A 20,873-nucleotide genomic window follows, 5' to 3' on the forward strand; every position below is an offset into this window, starting at 1 on the left:
GGAGAAGGGGATGACCGAGGATGAGATGGCTGGATGGCATCACTGACTTGATGGACATGAATCTGAGTGAACTCCGAGAGTTGGTGATGGACAGGGAGGCCTGGCGTGCTGCGATTCATGGGGTTGCAAAGAGTCGGACACAACTGAGTAACTGAACTGAACTGAAGTCTAACTCAAGTTTCTGTTGCAAAAGGTCATGGTAGTTCAAGTGTCGTGTCTGCCTGACCCAGGCCAGTTAGTGGTTACGTTAGTGTTCCTTGGCGGGTAACCAGCCACTCTTGATTTTCATATACTTTTTGACATCATTGTAATAACATTGTATAACCACAATATTTATTCTCTGTAAACATGGTAAAAACACATGTTGACCTGTGTTCTCTATTTGGTCCCAAACTCAACTGTCCCAGAGATATTTATATATATATGCTGCTGCTTAGTCACTCCAGTTGTGTCTGACCCTGTGTGACCTTATGGCCTGCAGCCTGCCAGGTCCTCTGTTCATGGAATTCTCTAGGCTAGAATACCAGAGTGGAGTGCCATGCCCTTCTCCAGGGAACCTTTCCAACCCAGGGATCAAACCCAAGTCTCCTGTATTGCCAGCAGATTCTTTACCTCTGAGCCACCAGGGAAGCCCTATATATATATATTTACTTGCCGTGGATCTGGCTTCAGCAATATATTATTTGAGCAATCTACAAATTAAATTTAAGCATTTAGATAATGGCATTAAGTTGATTAATTGATTTTTGAGTTTTTACCACATAGGAGATAAACTTGAAAATGAAATTGTAAATATGATTCTTTGAATTTTCATTGTAATCAGGCAAGGAAAATGGTCTCATTATGAATGCACATTTAATGAATTGTTTTCTGAATGAAGGACTGGCTAAATGTTTTTTGATTGAATTTAAAATATTGAGTCCATTTGAAGATGTCTTCAACCACCAGAATGACAAAATTATTCTCTTAAATAATTAAAGTACCAACACCAAAAAGCCAACCCCCTTGCTCCGATAGCCTGTGGTTTCCTTGTGTCCACGCCCTCTTGACTGGAGGTCGGCTCTGCTATGTTGTGAGCACCTGGAGAGTGGGAACCGTGGCTGCAGCGTCTCTGCTTCCATCAAGGCAGGATTCAGCAGACTGCAGAGTGGGGACTTAACACAGCTAGTTACCCGCACTAGGCTGAATAAATAACGTGCTTTTCATCTTTGCCTTCACGTGAGCTGAGATCGCACTCTGTTGGGTCAACTCCAGACGCCAGAAGTATCCTACCGTCAGTGATACTGAATCTAGGTTAGGAAGATGTTATTTCAGATCACTGGACCTCCATTCTCTCATCTCTGAAACAAGGGGTCAGACCCCATGACGTCAGAGGGGGCTCTTATTCCGTCTGTTCTGCAAGATGTCTAGTCCTGGGCGGAGTGTGAGCCGAGGCTGTCTGTTTTCTTCATCCTCAGCATGTAGTCCACTGCCTCCCACGAGCCCATCATTCTCTTGGGGTGACGAGTAAAGTGCTGTATTGCTCCCCATTTTGAAGCTGATCATTATCCCCTCTCTGATGTAATTTGATGAGATGAAAGATCATTATCAAGAGTTCTTTTGCCACGGTGCCTTTTTTTTTTTTTTTTTTCTTTCATTTTTCTTGTGCTGCTCTGTGTTTTAATTGGGTACGTATATAGATTTTTTTCCCCCTAAGGATGCCATGATTGAAGGACCTTTGCAAATCCTCTGTTTGTATTAATCACTAAAATGTGCTGAAATGTGAATTAGAATTGTTACAAAGGAAGGAACAGTGTGATGACAAAATGGAGATGTGTTGTTATTTTCCCACCTTTGGAAATCACTTAGTCACTTTTCAGACTTCCGTAAGATTTAACATCACTGTGGCAGTAAAAGTATCCATGACTCTTCTTTTACTCCAGCACCTTTGGTTGCCCCGGTGCATGGTGTGTGAAATGCGATGGCCTAATTATCTCCGACAGGACTTAAAGGAGCTTACTTTTTCCATCATCCCTGTTTCCCATCCCTCCCACCAAGTTCCCATATGTAGAGTTTTTTGTTTTTTTTTTTCTTTCCCCTTTATGACTTTTCATGACCACCTGCTGCTGCTCATGGTACTTGTTTACCTATGGCCCTGGTGGTTGTGCCAATGGCAAATATGACCAGAAAGATAAAAGTTGCTGTCTTGCACATGTCACATGTCCCCCAGTCTTGAAAGTTAGGCATCCTCCTTCCCAGCTTGTATCCATGGCAATACATGAACCATTCTCAGGAGTGGGGGATCTGTAGAACAGGAAATTGGCAACTTGGCATAAAACGAGCTCTTAGCATTTAGATTTAAAATTCTGCATCACAGCTATTTGTGGCAGCTCCCGAGGGTCTGTGTGGAAGCACAGAGAGAAGTAGTGTTGCAGATGCCTTGGCTGGGTGCGTGGGCGTCTGCTGCCTGGGCGACCCCCCTTCTACTTCTTAGTGTGATTGTTCACTCTCACGGTTGAGGCACTTCTGATGACATCAAGAGCTTGATTTTTAGAATCAGTGATGCCCTTGCTGCGGGCCCTGGCACACCTTTAGGTGCTAGATACCCACAGGGGCAGCAGGAGGCAAGGACTGCTGGTGGACCAGTCTCGCTTCTCTGACAACCATCAGGCACAGGGCCCAGGGCATCCCCCTGAGTCCCAGTCCACAGTGGGGACCGGCCTGCAGGACTCTGGCCGGGCTTGGGCCCCTGCCCAGCTACTCCTCTTCGTTCAAGGCTTCTTGCTGTTGTTCTGTGTCCTGATGGCCAGACGGCTTGAGCTGTGAAAGTGTCTTGCAAGGGGTTTTGTGGTTCTCTTTGCTCCTTTCACCTTTCCTGTAGCTCTCTAAATTCCTCTGTAAACATCCTAATAAACTGTCCTCTTGTAACACAGGGGAAAATGCCTGATGAGTATAGTATAGTACTTAACAGTAACTGAGATAAAAAAACACTGAGTAGCTCTCATAACATGAATTCTTCCATTCCTGGGTGTCCTTATCTGGCTGTGGGGTACTAGCCATTATGCCTGCACAACAGTATATAAAGGTGATTGCCATAAATTTTTCATTGAAGCTAAGATCAGCTTAGTGATATGCTTATTCCGAATATTGCAAGTTCCTGAAAAATAAGCTGTTAACCAATTTCTGATAACTTAAAAGTAAATATGAGTGTTAAGAGAGGGAAATAATACAGATAATTTGAGGCTTCCCTGGTAGCTCAGATGGTAAAGAATCTGCCTGCAGTGCAGGAGACCCAGGTTTGGTCCCTGGGTTGGGAAGATGCCCTGAAGAAGCGACGGGCTACCCACTCCAGTAGTCTTGCCTGGAGAACCCCATAGACAGAGGAGCCTGGTGGGCTACTGTCAGTGAGATTGCAAAGAATTGAACACGACAGAGCAACTAACATTTTTTTTCAAATAGCAAGCAAGTTTGGGATACAGAGAAGGAAAAACTTTCTTGCCCTCAAATGAGGCAGATAGATGAATGATCACAGTAATACAAGGTGACAGATAATGTAGGAAATACCTGACGAAGTAGAGCCAGGAGTAGGAGTGGCAGACCTGGGCCATCAGAGGTGCTGCCGTGGGAAATAGGGTTTTCCTGTGCCTGTGTAAATTGAGACCTAAGGATGAGTTGAGAGTTGATCACACAGAGAGACAGCAGAGGTTGTATCCATCGTCTGTGAACACCCAGAGGTCTGTGAGAGCCCAGTGCTCCCTGCTGGTAGCCCCAGGCCACATGTGGGTACTAAAATTAAGTTTAAACTAAGCAAAATGGGATGAAAGTCAAAGTGTAGTTTCTCAGTGGCACTAGCCACATCTCAGATGCTCACAAGCCCTACGTGGTCCTCAGCTGCCCTGTGGGACAGCGCGAATGCAGAGTGTCCCAGGATGGGAGGAAGCCCTCCTGGGTGCTGCTTTTCATGAACTGAGCAGGATGGGGAAAGGGAGCCATGGTTCCAGGGAGGTGGGCAGAGGAAACAGGTCAGTGCTGTTTGGGCTCGACTGCTACACACCCGAGTTTATATTTCATCTTCCCGAATGGTTTCTGCAGGTTTTGGCATCCCAGGTTAAACATCCACATTTCTCTTTGGCCCAGATGCTGGGTGAGACCCCTGTGTGTGCCGCATGTGCTTTAAGGCACACACAGCTCTTTTCTGAATTGGAATCCATGTTTGAAGCCCGCATTTGGCAGAACTGTTTCCCTGCCAGTATTGATCTTGTGTTGCACAGTCTTCCAGTCTGGTTTCCAGCAGTGGCCTGCTGGGTGCACACTGAAAAAAGATCGTGAATGGAATTCCAAAGAGACCTTTACCCCAGACTTTAAATAGGAGCTTCGTTATGTCAGCCTTATTTTATCCGCTCTTTGTAATAACCTAAAAGAATTATGAAAATACCATGAATGTGAGTTTTTCTTCTTTGATACGCTACTGTTGGGGTAGCGCTAGAGTAGCAGGATCCATCAGTCCTGCACAGGGCAGTGATTCTGTGTTCTTTCAGAAACAACCCTTGCTTTATATAATGAGGTCGCACTCATTGTCTGGTCTTCGGTCCAAGTGTTCTGTTCTTTACAGCTAAAATCAGGACACCAAGGGAACATGTAACTGGGCAGAGAGAAGTAGCTTGAAAATTTATTTTCTACACTTTTATACTTTTGTTGTGAAGGATTATTATATTTATCTTATAGAAAAGGCTGCTCTCTGATGACAGATTCAGCCAGTATGAAAAAGAGCTGTAAACAAAATTAAAATACATCTGTGGTGATCTGAATACATTTTCATTTTTCTGGACCACAGATAGTTTTCATGAAGAAGGAACATCTTGAGTATATCAAGCATTCAGTTCAGTTGCTCAGTCGTTTCTGACTCTTTGCAGGCCCATGGACTGGAGCCCATCAGGCTCCTCCGTCCATGGGATTTCCCAGCAAGAATACTGGAGTGGTTGCCACTTCCTACTCCAGGGGATTTTCCTGCCCCAGGGGTTTGTGTCTCCTGCATTGGCAGGCAGGTGTTTTACGACTCATGCCACCTGAGAAGTCTTGATGTTAACCATAAACAGGTTTTAAAATGTTTAAATTGCCGATTTCCTTTGTTATACTGAATGATAACTAGATCTCTTTGATAATATTAACAATCAGTAATAGTTTTTGTTGTTAAGCGTCTAGTAGATGCTGAGCATTGAGCATCATTCTTCACTAACACTTATTCTCACACACACACAAAACACAAAACAGTAGATACAGTTACCTTCATTTTACTGGGGAGGAAACTAGGGCTCTGAGAGTTCAGAAAAATAAATTCCAGCCCTCTAGCCATCCACTGGGATCCTATGCAGCCATTAAAATAGCAGTATTATAGATGAATATGTGATACTCAGAAAGATTTTATCAATTAAGATGGTGAATCGAGTGAAGCAGGTACCAAACCCTACATCAGGGTGGTCCCCTGTGTGTCTTTTGCATAGTCACCAACACACACACATACACACACACACTCGTAGGAAAAGGAGAGGAAAGACGCCTCCAGAATCGTGCTGGGGCTGTGATGCATTCCCTTTCCTTCTCACTCACAAAGTCACCCTTGTGGTTCCAGGGGGTGAAGGAGCTGTGCTCGCTCCTGCTTGGTCAGGCCCTGCTGCTCCCATCCCTGAAGCTTCTCCTGGAAAGCCCGGATGAACGTCTGCATGCCATGGCCCTGGACCACATCACCGCCATCGCTAAGGTACTCCCCACCGAATTCACTCATTCTTAATTTGCAGAGACATGCATTGGTATTGTGGTTCTCATCAGTAACAGTGGTGATTTACTCAGGACTGTTTTACTTACACTCTGAGCATAATAGCTATTTGTTTGTCTACAGTAGGTATTTGTGGTTTGCAGTAGATATTTGTTGACAAAACATTTTCTAAGCTTCTCCCATGAACCACAGAGTGTATCTAGTGCCAAGAATGCAAATCCGGATTCGGACGCATTTTCTCTAGAGAAGCAGAGTATCAAGTGTCTTTAAGAAAATATCAGAGCTGCCTGGCACTAGCAGACTAGTCTTGCCACTTGAAATCTGGGACAAGGAGCTCCTGACATCAGGCAGATTTTCTGTGCCTGCTTGTGTTTGGTTATCCACTAATTAAAGGTGAGAAGGAATCCTGTTAATGGTACCAGCGGAAATCTCAAGCTTGAGTTTCCTCTGGCAGCTGACGCCGCCACTGAAGCCCATCCTGGGATGTAGAAATGGGAGCCAGTGCTGAGGCTAGAGAGTTCTCCCTGCAGGCTGGCTGCCTTATCATCATGAAGATAATGTTTTTAAGGAAGAAACTTGCACTTCCCTTTTTAAATTTTACACGTTAGATAGCTCAGAGTTGTGTTTCAATGAATTTGCATTGTATGATCCTTCTGTGGGACACTCACTCTTTTATCTGAAGTGTATATGTGTGCTTGAACAACAATATAAGAGGGTATCTTCTAGGGACCAGAGAGGGTAGGTGAATCCTAGGGCAAAGGTGCAGTGACGAGATGGATGAAAAGATGTCTTGGATTTATAGCTTTGTTAATGACAGAGGGTGCAGAAAGCAGGACATAATTGCCTTTGGAAATAGTCATAATGAACAAGATGAGAAAACTGTTGTGCCTTTATTCATATTTTCAAAATTATGGAAAGTTTCTGTATAGATTTTATTTTTTAAAAATGCCTTTCATTATCATTGATAATTGAGCATAACAGTAGCCTTTCTGGAAACTAGGCTGAAGTATGAAATTGAGGGCACTTGTCTAGCAGTAGCCTCTCTGTAGCCTCGCTAAAATAAAAGTTGTGTAATACTGGGATTTGCAAGAAACTGAGAACTGCAGTAAGATTTTTTTTTCTTAGCTGATTTTTTATTAGAGATTGAAGACATCAGGAAGAAGGGAGAGCTAGAGAAAATCAACTGCAGGCTGTCAGTGTTTTTCTTCCATCACCACCCTTGTATGCGGTATTTGTATCTCTACTCAAGTTACTCAAGTATTCCCAATAAAACTTGCCATGGGCACCTTTGAGAATAAAACAGTAATGTATTAAACATTGTTGTTCCCTATTCATCCTGTGTAGGGCGTTACTGATGCCCTCATGAAGTCCATAGGAGTACAGATCAGTTTTCATTGTAAAGATTCTTTATCACAAATGCATCAGTCAGAACTGCAGCTAGAAGGGGAGCTCCCTAACTGTGAACCAGCCCTGCTGACTGCCTCACCGCCCCCCAACACACACATACTATCAAAAGAAGAAACTGACCGGGGATGTTGCCAACACCCAATTCATTTGTAAATGGTGCTAGTTTGCCTTTGTAACACTTTATCTGCACATTTGAGATGCAATCTTGTGCTGAAACTCTGGATCTTGAATCATTGCGACTGTGGCTGGTTCACCCGGAGTTGTGATGAAAACACCCAAAACCCCTGTGGCCTTCAGGTACAGAAATCAAAGCCAGAGGTGTAAATTGCTGAGGCGAGTCTGTCTCCTACCACTGAGACCCTTCTAGGAATTCAGTAATGACACTGACTTGTAACTTCTCTGCACTAAGATGAGCGCTCATGTTAGGCAGGCCCATCTGTGACCTTCACGTGTGTTCATGGAAGATTTCGCATCCTCCAAGGAACTAAAGTGTTGCTGAGTCTTCCAATTTTTAAAACACTTTTTAACTTTTATTTTGAGATACTTTTAAGCTCACATTCAGTTGGAGTCAATAACACAGCAAGATTTTCTATACCCTTCATCCAGTTTCTTAAAGTGTTGACATTTTACATGACTAGTATCCTTATAACCAGGACATTAGCAGAGATACAGTCTTTGGACCTTATGCAGATTCCACAGTTTTATGTGCCCTTGTGTGTGTCTGTGTGTCCATGTATAAAGTTCTGCACAGTATTGTCACATGGAGATTCATGTGACCACAGTTAGGATCCAGAACAGTTCATGACAGGGATACCCCCCAGCCACCCTTTGTAGCCACAGCCACCCCCTCCCTCTCCTACCCACCCAGCAACCAGTGAAGCCTGCTCATCTCTTCTCCATCTCTGTAATTTTGCCATTTCAAGAATATGATATACAGGAAGAGAAATTATTATGATTTATCATTGCTCTCCCAGCACCATTAAAAAGTCATCTTACCCTTTTCTAAGGGAAGAGTTTCATTGGGCCTTTTTGCAGGGCTCCTGTCAAGCTATTTTACATCATACTTGGTTTTGTAGTGAAAAATACGATGTGAAAGATACTGGTTTTCTTCTTTTGTGTTTATTTTGCTATTCACTCTGCCCATTAGTGGGCGACCCTGAGTTCATCAGTAACTTGTTTCTCCCTTACTGGTTGTTGGCAATATAGTTCCTGTTGATACTAAAAGGAAAAAAAAAATTATTTTCAGAGAAACTCCTCTGATGGGTGTCAGTCATTCTTACACAGTGCCTGGATCCAGGCAAAAACATGCACCCCTCCCCCCACTTGCTGACAGTGTGTATTTGTCATAACATACTGACAGCTTCATAGGGGTTTATGTTTCAAAGGATGATGCTTAAATGCTGATGCCAGAGACTTTAGTGGTTTCTCCTCCAATAGCGATGTTCACTTATCTAAGCTTTTCTGAAATTGCAGACCTCTGGTGTTTGGTGTGTCCTTCTTACCAGTGGCCAACAGCCTCTTACCTGGGCCAGAAATAAAAAGACCTTACGGATTATATCATTGGTGAATAATTAAAACCCTGGTGTGGTCCATACGGTCAGATCACCCACTCCATCAGCCTCAGTGGGATTTAGAGCTTACCTTCAAAACCTTTTTTCTCCAAGAAGGATATGCCTTGATGATGTGTTTGAATCTCCTCTCAGGGATATTTTCTACCAGGTGGAAGTCTCTTGACTCATTTCATAAAAGTAAGCAGGTCTGTGTTTATAATAGCTCCGTGGACTACAACATTTTCCAATTCATAATTCCAGACTTATGGTAGCCTTACTGTTTCCTCCTCTTCAAGAGGGCTGCTCATACCTGTCCCCACTCGCAGGGACTGGCCTGGACCACGTACCTATTAAAAGAATCACTCATGGAAGTGTGTAGGACCTTTGGCACCTAATTAAGTGTTTCTCCCTGATGCTAGTAATAACTGTCTTCCAGTACCAACTGTGCTGGATGTTATTAAAGGCCCTTCCTCACTTTCCCTTTTTAATAATCCTCTGCAAAGATACCATTCTGGTTTCACAGATGAAAACACTGGAACTCAGGGGTCATACAGCCAGCAAGCAGCCAGAGCTGAAACTGAAGCCCTGAATCCAGCATTCAGCATCCGTGTTTAATCACACTGCTGCTTTTGACCTAACTGGTAGACTCTCTTATACTGGAAAAAGGTTATCTCTGCAGAGAAGTGGACTCGCTGAAGCATCTTGAACCATATAATATCAGCACTGAAAACAGTAGTACAGAGCTGGTTTGACAGGTTGCCTGGTACAGGGCTTCCTCTTTCAAATTCCTCAAGTCACTAGAACCTGATGGAGCCCAACTAGGCTGGGAGCTGACCAGTCCTGGGTGCCCTGTCAGGTTTAAAACCCTCACAAAAGAGCACCTCCAGAATGAAGGATCCTTTGAATGTGTGGCCCTGAGTCCTGCCCGCTGGAGTTGTTTCCACATCACAGTCCTTCTTGTTGTTAATAAATGTGATTCTCATCCCTGTGATTTTGCTGTGAAGGCACCAGAACCTACCAACATCACCCATAGGGACCAGTGTCTCGGTTGGAGGGAGAGCTTTAAAGGTTCTCAGGAAAGCATGCTTGGGTTAACATATATACAGTTGGCCTTTGGACAGCACAAGGGTTAATCTAGGTTATTAGTTAGACTTGGCCCTCCATCTCCAAGATTCCTCTGCATCCGTGGTCTCCACCATCCAGGGACTGATGTAACGTCCAGGCAGTGATGTAATGTTTCCTACTGAAAAAAAAAAAAACATCCTGCATAAGTGGCCCAGGGCTGTTCAAACTCACGTTGTTTAAGGGCCAACTGTGTATAAAAACATGAAGACTTGCTTTCTTCGTCCCCCTTTAATTCAATCCAGATCTCCACCAAGGCCTTCCCTGGTGAGTATCTGTGGCAGCATCACGCTCCCATGGTTTCCTTCTCTGCTCAAGTCAGGGGCACACACGGCCCTCCCGACCTCGGCATGCGTGAGAACAAGGACCTTGGCCTGGGCTCTGGACTACCCTGTTTGGCGTCCACAAAGTCCTTCTTTGACTTTGGCCCTAACGTCAGTGGTTTTCTTCTAAGCATATCCAAACCAAGTTAGGCTGAAGTGATCCAGTCATGTGAGAAGAATCAAGCAACTGATTTCCTCTATATCTTACAGATGCCAGTTGATGTTAAGTCAGTGTCTTTTTACAATCACTGTTCTTTCGCCTCTTTTAGTCTCTCAGAATTTCGGGCATATATCTACTTATTTCTAAACGGCACGTTAACCCAAACATAATCTAAACATGCTACTTTCACCCGTCATCCTTCGTTCTCAGCTGCTGGTTAGTCTTCTTGATGAAGGAAGCTCTGGTACCACGTATCTCCCAGTATTCTCAGCTGGTTGCCTTGAGTGACAGGCAGCTCACTCCCTATGGGTTAACCTGTGAGGTTTCTAGACAGCTCCGAGGGGTGGCTGACTGGCTGGGCGCCAGCAGATGTATAAAGTACCCACTGTGCATAGCCTGATGCTGTGTGCAGGAGTGAGGAATAGGTAGGACATTTGTAAAGATGAAATATCATCCCTCTGTGTAGAGGAATTGTGTCAAGGGGAGACTGACATATGAAACAATAACACAAGGAACTAAGGAGGATAAAAAAGGGGGCAAGTGTAAAAGTGTGGAACAGGCCAACCTCAGGGCTCCAGAATGGGTCACTGAAGTGACCAAGCTTGAAGCATCCTCAAAGGTTCTCTCCTGCTGTCAGATCCTAAGTCAGAGGACTGTCTGGATTTTGGCTCCAGAAGAGGCACACTGCTCATCCCAGGCCAGGAGTGGGGCTGCGGGTATTCCAAGAAATGAAGTCTGAATGGCCTGCAAGTCAATACAGAAAACAAAAATTTATCTGTGGGCATTTTTTTCTTATTCCAGGAATACACTCGTGTTGCCATTTTATTTTTCTATACTTTCAGTTGGTATATTTAATAACTCTTACTAGTAATAGTGTATGTAGCAGTGAGACAAATATTCTTTCCTGAAGTAAACAGTGAAATTATATCAAATAATCCTCTTTAAAGTAATTGAAATGAGGGCCTGCATGCATTATGCTACTGGGATTTCAGCTTCCCTCATTACTGTAATTACTCTTAGCTTCGTATAGATCCATAAAATCAAAGATTTAATTCAGAGAAGGTTCATTACCTATTGTTGAAACAGGAATTAAGCAGATAACATTTTAATGGCTTGGAAGACAGTAGTGCTTTATGCTTTAATAGATTTTTCCCCCCAAGATCAGCAAAGTTTCTTTTAGTCTCAAAAATTAATCACCAACCAAAAAAAAAAAAAAATTCACTGATAGAGAAGACAAGCCTTTTACTCATTTTCTAAAATCTGTAAGCCCCTCTCCTCCTGTGCTTTATTCCTGACTTGTATGACTGTAATAACTCCAGCCATTTTCTGAACTTAAACTCTACACCAGGCATTGTGCTAGGCACTTAAACACATAGATTATCTCCACCCCTGTCTGTTGTCTGTATTTCACATGTAGAAACTGGGGCCCTGAGAGATTGTCCTCAACAAGGTCACACATCTATTTAGCTAAAAAGCCAGGATTGGAAATTGGTCTCTAACCCAGAAGCCTCTCTGCCTTCTTTTCACAAGACAGCTCCTTCTTACTCCCATTCAAAGCCATTTGATCAGAGGAATTAAGTCAGCTAATCCTCCTGGGCTTCTCTCATATTTATTTCAAACATCCCACTGACTCCAGAACTGACAAAATATATTTTCTTCCCCAAGCCCTAAAAGCATCAATCAAGCCAATGTCAAGGATGTGTGATTCTCCCCAGACCATATACCAAAGTGATTCCTGATCAATTAAAAAGTTATTTATTTTTTAAATCAGAAAATTATATATATATATATATATATATATATATATATATATACACACACACACATATATAAACACAGACATACACATACAGACTTAGAATATCCTTCTAGGAAGTATAACTTCTAAGCTTTAGACCAATAGAGAAAGAGTCATAAAGGAATATATCCTTTCCTGATAATATACAAGTATAAAACTCCTGCTGCAGCTGCTGCTAAGTCACTTCAGTCGTGTCCGACTCTACCAAATAGAATTGCAAACAGTAGATTAGAATGTCTACTATAACTAAAATCAAGGTTAATGTTTAAGTTACAAAAGAATTCTTCACATGTGTACAGTGATGTTGAAATTCCAATAAATGAGCAAAGGATTTGACCCTTCCCATAGGAAAAAAATAAAAATGACAGGAAATGTATGGGAAAAATTCCTTCTTGCTAATAAACAAATTCAAATGAAAGCATCTTTGAGATACTAATACATATCTCCTAAATTAGCAAAGTAATTTTCTTTTCAAAGTAATAGCATCCAAAGCTGGGAAGTGTATAGTGAAACCAGCACACTCCTCCCCTGATGGCAGCACTGTGCGCTGGGCGGTCCACATCAGTGCATCACTGCTTTCCTTTCGTACCCGCAGCCAGAAGATGCTATGGATTCTTTGCCCCGTGTAGTGGTCTGCTTGGGCTGCCATAACAAAGTGCCACAGACCAGGCAACACTTAAATATTAGAAACGTGTTTTCTCACAATGCTGGAGGCCCAGCGTCTGAGATCTCAGGAGCCGGCGGGATTGATTTATTCTGAGACCTCTCTCCGTGGCTTGCAGTTGTTGCCTTCTGCCTGCATCCAGCATGGTTTCCTCTCGGCTTGCGTGTCTGTCCTCTTCTCTTCTTATAAAGATACCAATCAGATTGGATTAGGATTCATCCCCGTGACGCAGATGACTCTTACCTTATTTACCTCTGTAAAGGCCTTGTCTCCAAATGCAGTCATGTCCTGATGTCTTGGAGGTCCTAACAGACCTTAACACATGAGTTTGAGGGGATAGAGAGACGATTGGATGGCATCACCAACTCAATGGACATGAGTTTGAGCAAACTCCAGGAGACAGTGGAGGACAGGGAAGCCTGGCATGCTGCAGTTCATGGGGTCACAGAGTTGGACACAACTTAGTGACTTAACAGCAACAACATGTTCATCCCATAAGGCCCCAGCCTTACCTCTCCTAATAAATTACCCTAAGGGGCTTCCTTGGCAGCTCAGTCGGTAAAGAATCTTCCTGCAGTCCAGGAGACCCAGTTTCAGTCCCTGGATTGGGAGGATCCCCTGGAGATGGAAATGGCAACCCACTCCAGTATTCTTGCCTGGAGAATCCTATGGACAGAGGAGCCTGGTGGGCTACAGTCCAAGGGGTGGCAAAGAGTTGAACACGACTTAGTGACTAAACCACCAAGGAGATAATTCAAATAAAGAGAATATATGTACAAAAATCATTCACTTTTAGTGTTTCATAATGGCAAGCAACTAAAGGGAATCAGTCCTGAATACTCATCGGAAGGACTGATGCTGAAGCTGAAGCTCCAATCCTTTGGCCACCTGATGTGAAGAACTGACTCCTTAGAAAAGACCCTGATGCTGGGAAAGATTGAAGGTGGGAGGAGAAGGGGACGATATAGGGTGAGATGGTTGGATGGCATCACCAACTCAATGGACATGAGTTTGAGTAAGTTCTGGGAGTTGGTAATGGACAGGGAGGCCTGGCGTGCTTCAGTCCGTGGAGTCTTAAAGAGTCGGACACGACTGAGTGATTGAACTGAACTGATGTATAGTAGGAGAAGTTAAATAACTTGTTCAATAGACTACATTGTAGCCATTAAATTTTTTTAGAATGAAAACTATGAAATATTTTTTAAAAATTCTCAACATATGAGAAAAGTAGGATACAAATATCACACGTCTTGACTGGGCAAATATATCAGCGTGTGGATCATCAGTGGAGAGAAAAGGTAGATAAAGTCGTGGTCTTGAGGTGATCCTGATACAGAAGACTTATTTTTGTGTTTTAAGATGGTTTCCAGCTTTTTCTTTTCATTTCAAAAAGAAAAATAGGTTAGAAGAACAGTTCTAACTGGTAAGACAGTACCAGACTTCTATGGGTAGGTACCGCCAGATTTTTAGTACCATACGTTGGAATTTGGTCACAAACAAGGAAAAGGAAGACAAGTTGAGGCTTGACAAATTAATGTAGCAGCTCCGACATGTGGCAGTGATGCCGAGAACACTGCTGTACTGAGAGGAAGGAGCCAGGCTGGCCTCAGTGCCCCCAAGGCAGGAGGCTTGGTGTGTGGAAAGGAGCCCGTCTTGACTGCTGGTGACCTTGGGCAATGCTTTCCTTCTCTGCCCCTCAGGCTCCTCTTGCTTAAAATGTGGGTGTTGGAATGGGTCCTTCGAAAAGCTATCTCTGTCTTTATTCTTTCATTCTCTGTTTTGGCCCACATATGTAAATAAACATCTACGCAGTCTTTTCCTTGCTCATGACAATTATCAAGTATACTCTGGCCATGCATACATCCTACAAAGAGCCAGAATCGGGTAGAAAGTCAAAGAAAGGAAGTAGCATCAGCCACTTTGTTTCTCCAGCATTTGTTTATGAGAAGCCAAATCAGAATTTCCCCCTCACCTTCCCCTGGCCGCCACCCCGGCTCAGAGGAGGTCAGCAGTCTCTGCCTCTCTTTAGGGAATCTCTGAGCACACAAGGGCCGAAGGCAGAACATCCGAGTTTATGGCCATGACTTCAGCCATAGGTTTTCTCATCCAGGATTGTAGATAGAGAGCTTTTGGGGTGGGAGGGCGGACTCCCACCGTGCCCCCTGCTCCCACCCTGCCCTGGAACGAGGCAACTATCCCCAAGGCACATCAAGTGGGAAAATCCAGTTTTCAGGATGTCCTCGTGCTGGAGAGAAGCAAATAAAAGAGAGGGGGTCAGAGGGGCAGCAGCCGCCGGCGTTGACAAAACCCCTGTCTCTCCCTCCAGCTGAAAAAATCCATCATTCCCTTTATAGGAGCCTGAATTTCAGGCCCCCAAAGGGAGGGTTCGTGAGTCAACAGAAAGAATAATAAAGGTGTCCCAGCCTTGAAGACTTACTCAGGGCAGCACAGAAAGTATCAGCCTGCAGTGTTTGGACTTGAGCCTTTTATCCACATGTTTTATCAAAAGCATTTGCCTGTAGCATCCTGGCACAGGCTCTGCTTCCTCCTGGACAGTTAGGTAGAAGGCTTCTTTATTTTTAAGGGTGAATCAAAATAACAGCATGCACAGTGAATCAGCTGCCCACTCGCATGTGTGTGTGCGAGTGTGTGCTTGCACAAGTGTGTTTGGAGGCAGCGGAGTACAGTGAAAGCATGTGAGCTTTGGGGTTACTCACCCATTCACACATTCACTCCACGAATCCTGCTGAGTTCCTGCCACAAGGCCCACCTATTCTAGGCGGGGTTGGGGGGTGGGCTGCGGGGTCCACAGAGGAGACAGCATCCCTGCTCTGGGGAAGCTCGTGGCCTGGGAGAGGGGGGACACACGGTAAATAGCCGTGAACCCCTCAGAGAGGAGGGCTTCTGGTCCAGCTCACCACGAACTCGCCACGTGACACGTGATGCCTGCCTGTGACCTCGCTGAGCCCCAGTGTGTGCGTCTGTCTGGTGAGATCGGAGCCGTCTTAAAGAGATATTGGCAGGCTTAGAGAGAAGGGGCCTCACTCAGCGGCCCAGGGAGGGGTCTCGGGATGCAGCCAGCATGGCGATGGGATTCGGGTCCCGATTTCCCACTTACAAAGCAAACGAGAGAGGGAAAGGAAACACACAGAGCTCATAAACCGCCCTCAGGCGGCAGGTGGACGCCTCTTGTGCTCCCTTCAGCAGAAACACTAGTCTTGTCCCAGCTGCTTTTGCTACCACCTCTGAAAACACAAACAAACAAAAAATGAAAAATTGAGTTCCCCCTCTGTCTTTCTGAGTCCAGGATGAGCGAGTGGAGTATAAGTGTTGATGGAAGGGAGAGGCTGAAGAAGGGAAGCCCAGGCTTTGCCAGACTCTTAGTTCCAAGGCCAGAGTCTCCTTCTGTCGTCTACACATGCACTTTACAAAAACATGACAGGGTTCAGTGGTGGGGGCTCAGCCAGTCATTCAGCACATGTTGATTATACTGGATGCTGACATGAAAAATGGGAAAAAGCCTCTGTGCCCTCTAGAAGCTCCCAGTGCAGCAGGGGAGACGGATGGACCGGTCACTATAGCCCAGCCCCAAGAGGGAAGAGGGGTGTGTGCGGCATCAGGAGTGTGGAGGGAGCAGAGATCGGCTTGGATCAGATGTAGGGGCGACGTCACCCAGAAGGTGACACGGGAGCTGACATTTATGTGGGGCTTGGAGAATTCCACGGACTGTATAGTTCATGGGGTCACAAAGAGTCGGACATGACTGAGTGCCTTTCACTGTCACTAGAAGGCTCACGGGCTAAGACAGGCACTGTCTGCTAATGGGCAAACTCTTATTCTCAGAATTTCTCTTTCTGTTACTCTCATCCTTCCAGCCAGTAGACACCTCTGACCTCATCTTCAGCAGCCTTGCCTCCTTGTTAGGGAACACAAAGCACAAGCCCATGACGTTCAGTTACGTAACAGAGTTGGTCTAAACAGGAGAAAACTGGCTTTGAAATGCCACATTATCGCCACAGTTCCTGCAACCGAAACTATTAAAAGTACACAGTGACTTGAATTTGAAGCTGTCTTTGAAGCTGTTTTAAAAAATGTTTATTTTGTACTGGAGTATAGCCAGTTAACACTGTTGGTAATAGTTTCAGGTGGGCAGCAGAGGAACTCAGCCATACATTCACATGTATCCAGCCTCCCCCAAACTCCTCTCCCATCCAGCCTGCCACTTAACACTGAGCAGAGTTCCCTGTGTGAAGCTCTGTTTTTTTTTTTAGTGTAAATGAGAAGCTCTGAATTTTGATCTTTGATTAGTGTTGACTTGATTCCTTACGAAAACATGGACGGTAATATAAAACAGAGAAATATAAGCTAAGTGTCAAAGCTGTGGAAAGCCATACATAGACCAAGAAGACGAGGGGAAAAAATACAGAGACTATGCTACCAAAAGAGTGCAGAAAACTTGTTTTATAAAAAAAGAAAAAGGTGAGTTTGGTTCTAAGCTTCCGAGAGGCTTAAGCAAGAGCAGCTTTTAAATACCTCCTGTCGGTTATCCTGTTTACACCAGTGGGGCTGACGGATATAACTTCTCAATGGAGCAGAAAAAAAGGTTTTCCTGTTCTGAAAAGAATTGTTTTCACAGGGATCTACATAAAGGAGAGGGTTGAGGTTAAAGAACGTGGACCGTGGTGAGGCACAAATGAAATGGTAAATGTGCTTATTAAAAAGTTCAGGCTTTGAAGTCCAGACTGACCTAAATTCACATTCTCGCTCCACAGTTTACTGACCATGACATTAAGCAAAATTCTTACCCATCAGTATCCTAATCTGTAAAAAGTGCACCCTTCACAGGGTTGAGCTCAGGGGGACTCAGTGAAAGAAGACGTGTCTGGTGTGTGGTACAGTTTCTGGCACGCAGTGTGGTAGCCATCAGTGATTCCAGGGTCTTGGCCGTGTCTTATGTGAAAAGGAAACCAGGTGTGTCGTCTCATGTGTGCGATCTCAGAGATGCTTGTGGCGTGGGTTGCTTTTCAAAGTAGGCACTTCTCACCAGGATAGAGCAGACTCTTCTGGCAGAAGCAGAAAGGCAACATATTGCAAACCGGCGGGGAGGGCTGTGTCTGCTGGTGAGGGGGTCAGCCATGCCACTCTGACGTCCACCCGTCTTTTTTCTTGAAGGTGAATAATTCAAACTGTGACCAGGAACTTCTTTCCTTGCTCCTGGATGCCAAGCTCTTGGTGAAGTGCCTCTCCACTCCCTTCTACCCGCGTCTCGTCGAGCACCTGATGGCCAGCCCCCAGCCTGGGCGCTGGGACCCTGAGGAGCTGGCCCGGCAGCTGTGGGAGGCCGGCCATGAGGCTGAAGCCGGCTCACTCCTCCTGGCTGCGCGGGGCACCCATCGGGCCCTGAGGACCTTCAGCACAGCCCTGGGTGCAGTGCAGCACTGGGTGTGAGCACGCCCGCCCGTGCCCACCTCCGTCACCTCCCTGAGGAGAGCCTCCGGAGCCCAGTGCTGTCCCCAGAGGCAACACGTGTTCTCAGTGGTTCCAAAGAATTGCAAATAAAGCTGTATATAAATGATCAGCAAGCTGCCATTTCTTGAACTTTCTTTTTTCTTTCTTCTGTTAGTTACCCTGCTTTCTTACGAGGAGAGGCTTGACCTTTGACTCTTCTTGGTTTTTTTTTTTTAACCATCTCTTCTGGTGGTGGTGGTTTAGTCGCTAAGTCGTGTCAACTCTTGCAACCCCAGGGACTGTAGCCTGCCAGGCTCCTCTGTCCATGCGATTCTCCAGGCGAGAATACTGGAGAGGGTTGCCATTTCCTTCTCCATCTCTTCTGGTAGAGAACAATGAATGCAATGTCTAAAACTGCAGTCCAGGCAGTTGGCTGTGGTGGTGGTGGAAGGGGAGAGTGTGGGGAGTGGTTAGTGATTGGAACACATCCTGGATGGAGGAAGCTTGGACCTGGATTCATGTCTCAAGTTAGTTACTCAACTTTGGGCAAAGTCCTCCCTCTCGGAGCTTTAGTCAGTCCTGTGGACAATGAGGGTTGTGCTGTTTCTCTCTCGGGGTTGTTGAGGGTCACGTGGGGCTCCGTCAGACACTTGGCAGGAGCCCAGGAAACCTTACACCCCCTCTCCCCACTCAGTCGTGTAGATGAGCTGTGACTTGCAGGGCCCAGGCAGATGATCAGTACCAGCACCTGAGGGCTACCTGTTGATTAGGGACCTCCGAACCTATCAATATCACCATAGAAGCTGACAGGTCTGCAGGTCTGTACAACCTCTGTGACTGGTGGGTGGGCTGGTGGAGCCAGTTGTACACTTCCTGCCAGGACTGGCTGTCCACAAGTCACTGACACACAGCCAGCCACAGCAGGGGCGTGGATAGCAACACACCTGGGAAGACCCATCACAGAAAGGGGGTTCCCTGCACAGGACAGTAAGGACCCCAATGCATAACTCACTGGTACTCGCTTCCCTGCAGAAGTGTGTGCCTGAAGGTGAAGGTTCCGGCTGGAAGTCCTGAGCTGAAGTCTTGGGAGAGTCACACCAGATTCCAGCCACAGCGACAAGCCAGGCAGCAGTTGGTGGGGAGCAAACTCCATGACTGAAGGACCATCAGAGGGTCCGTCAGAGGCACACTGGTCTTTACCTCGACCCCCAGGAAATATTCAGAGGGAGAGAAGGGTGGCTGTGCATTCACGGAATGTTTAGATAATGTCATCTAGGACAATCCTTTATTACAATGAACACTTTTTAATTAGTTTAAGAAATGTGGAAAGGCTCCCTCTGGTCAGTTTCCTCATTGCCCTGTCAGAGCCAGCAGGTTTTTGTGGTGGTGCTGTGTGGTTTTTCACTGTGCGTCACTGACGTGTGGCATATTGGGGCAGCCCACTCTCCACCTTTCCTCCCTACACTCTCACCAGTGCCACACACACACACCTGGTTGAGTCCACCTTCTGTATAAGAGTAACTTTGCTTCACCTTACGTCACATGCTGTCCTCATTACCACCACCATCATCATTACCATCACCATGATATCACCACCATCATCATCATTGCCATCATATCATCATCACCATCACCACCACCACCATCACCATCACCACCACCACCATCACCATCCTTATTGGCTTCACCTCATTTCTGCTCCTATGGGTGTAGCTCCAGTCCTCTGATAGGAAAAAGCTCTTGTCATCTCTGAAGACATATTGACATAATAGCTCACTCCGCTGACTTCTGACCAGTTGTCTGTTCCAGGATTGATTTCCTCGCCTGAACCTTCAGCAGCACCTGGAATTTGGGAGTGGCTTGCACAAGTCTGTTCTTAGAAAAAGGCTGAGCAGAATTCTCCCAGATTAGATAACATCTGTCCAGACTGAACACACAGTCACAGAGGTCTTCCTAGAACTGTGATGGTCCTAACTGTACAGTTGACGTTAATCAAGCCACTGCTAGGAAGCATACCTACTGGCAGTCTGGGTTTCTTCTAACCTTATAGCTGACTTCCATCTGAAATGATGATTAAATGGTGATTAAAAACAAAGTGAGCAGTATTCTGAGACAGCATATTAGTCCCTTTTAGTGGAATCCATCCAGAGATGTTTTCCTTCTAATTGCAGGATTAGAGGGAGAAGGCAATGGCAACCCACTCCAGTGCTCTTGCCTGGCAAATCCTGTGGACAGAGGAGCCAGGTGGGCTGCAGTCCGTGGGGTCACTAGGAGTCAGACACAACTGAGCGACTTCACTTTCACTTTTCACTTTCATGCATTAGAGAAGGAAATGGCAACCCACTCCAGTGTTCTTGCCTGGAGAATCCCAGGGACGGGGGAGCCTGGTGGGCTGCCGTCTCTGGAGTCGCACAGACTGAAGCAACTTAGCAGCAGCAGCAGCAGGATTAGAGGGCTTAGATGTCAGTATAGCATCCTGACTACATAAATTAATAAGCTGAGGTCCAGCAGGCCCTGGGACAATGGTGAGTGTGGGTCTCCATGTCCCAGCCACCACCTTGAAATGCTAATGAGGAAGGGATTTCCCTCAAATAAACTAGGTTGCTCCAATTGGCTCATGTCCTCACTTATCAGAAACCAAATTTGCAA

At 45.4% G+C, this 20,873-nt stretch overlaps 1 protein-coding gene across 1 annotated transcript in view; it reads left to right on the forward strand.

The window, feature by feature from the left end:
• The window catches only part of NBAS (NBAS subunit of NRZ tethering complex), a 331,331-nt gene extending 312,977 nt beyond the window's left edge, over nucleotides 1-18,354 (forward strand). Inside the window, exons 51-52 of the mRNA XM_040225023.1 lie at nucleotides 5,609-5,737; nucleotides 17,949-18,354. Of these exons, the coding sequence (XP_040080957.1) occupies nucleotides 5,609-5,737; nucleotides 17,949-18,224 (405 nt within the window). The 3' untranslated portion in view covers nucleotides 18,225-18,354. The remainder of the gene's footprint in view (nucleotides 1-5,608; nucleotides 5,738-17,948) is intronic.
• The last annotated feature ends 2,519 nt before the right edge of the window (nucleotides 18,355-20,873 follow it).

The sequence above is a fragment of the Oryx dammah genome, unplaced genomic scaffold (genome assembly GCF_014754425.2).
Source record: "Oryx dammah isolate SB20612 unplaced genomic scaffold, SCBI_Odam_1.1 HiC_scaffold_25, whole genome shotgun sequence".
In the NCBI taxonomy this organism is placed as follows: domain Eukaryota; kingdom Metazoa; phylum Chordata; class Mammalia; order Artiodactyla; family Bovidae; genus Oryx; species Oryx dammah.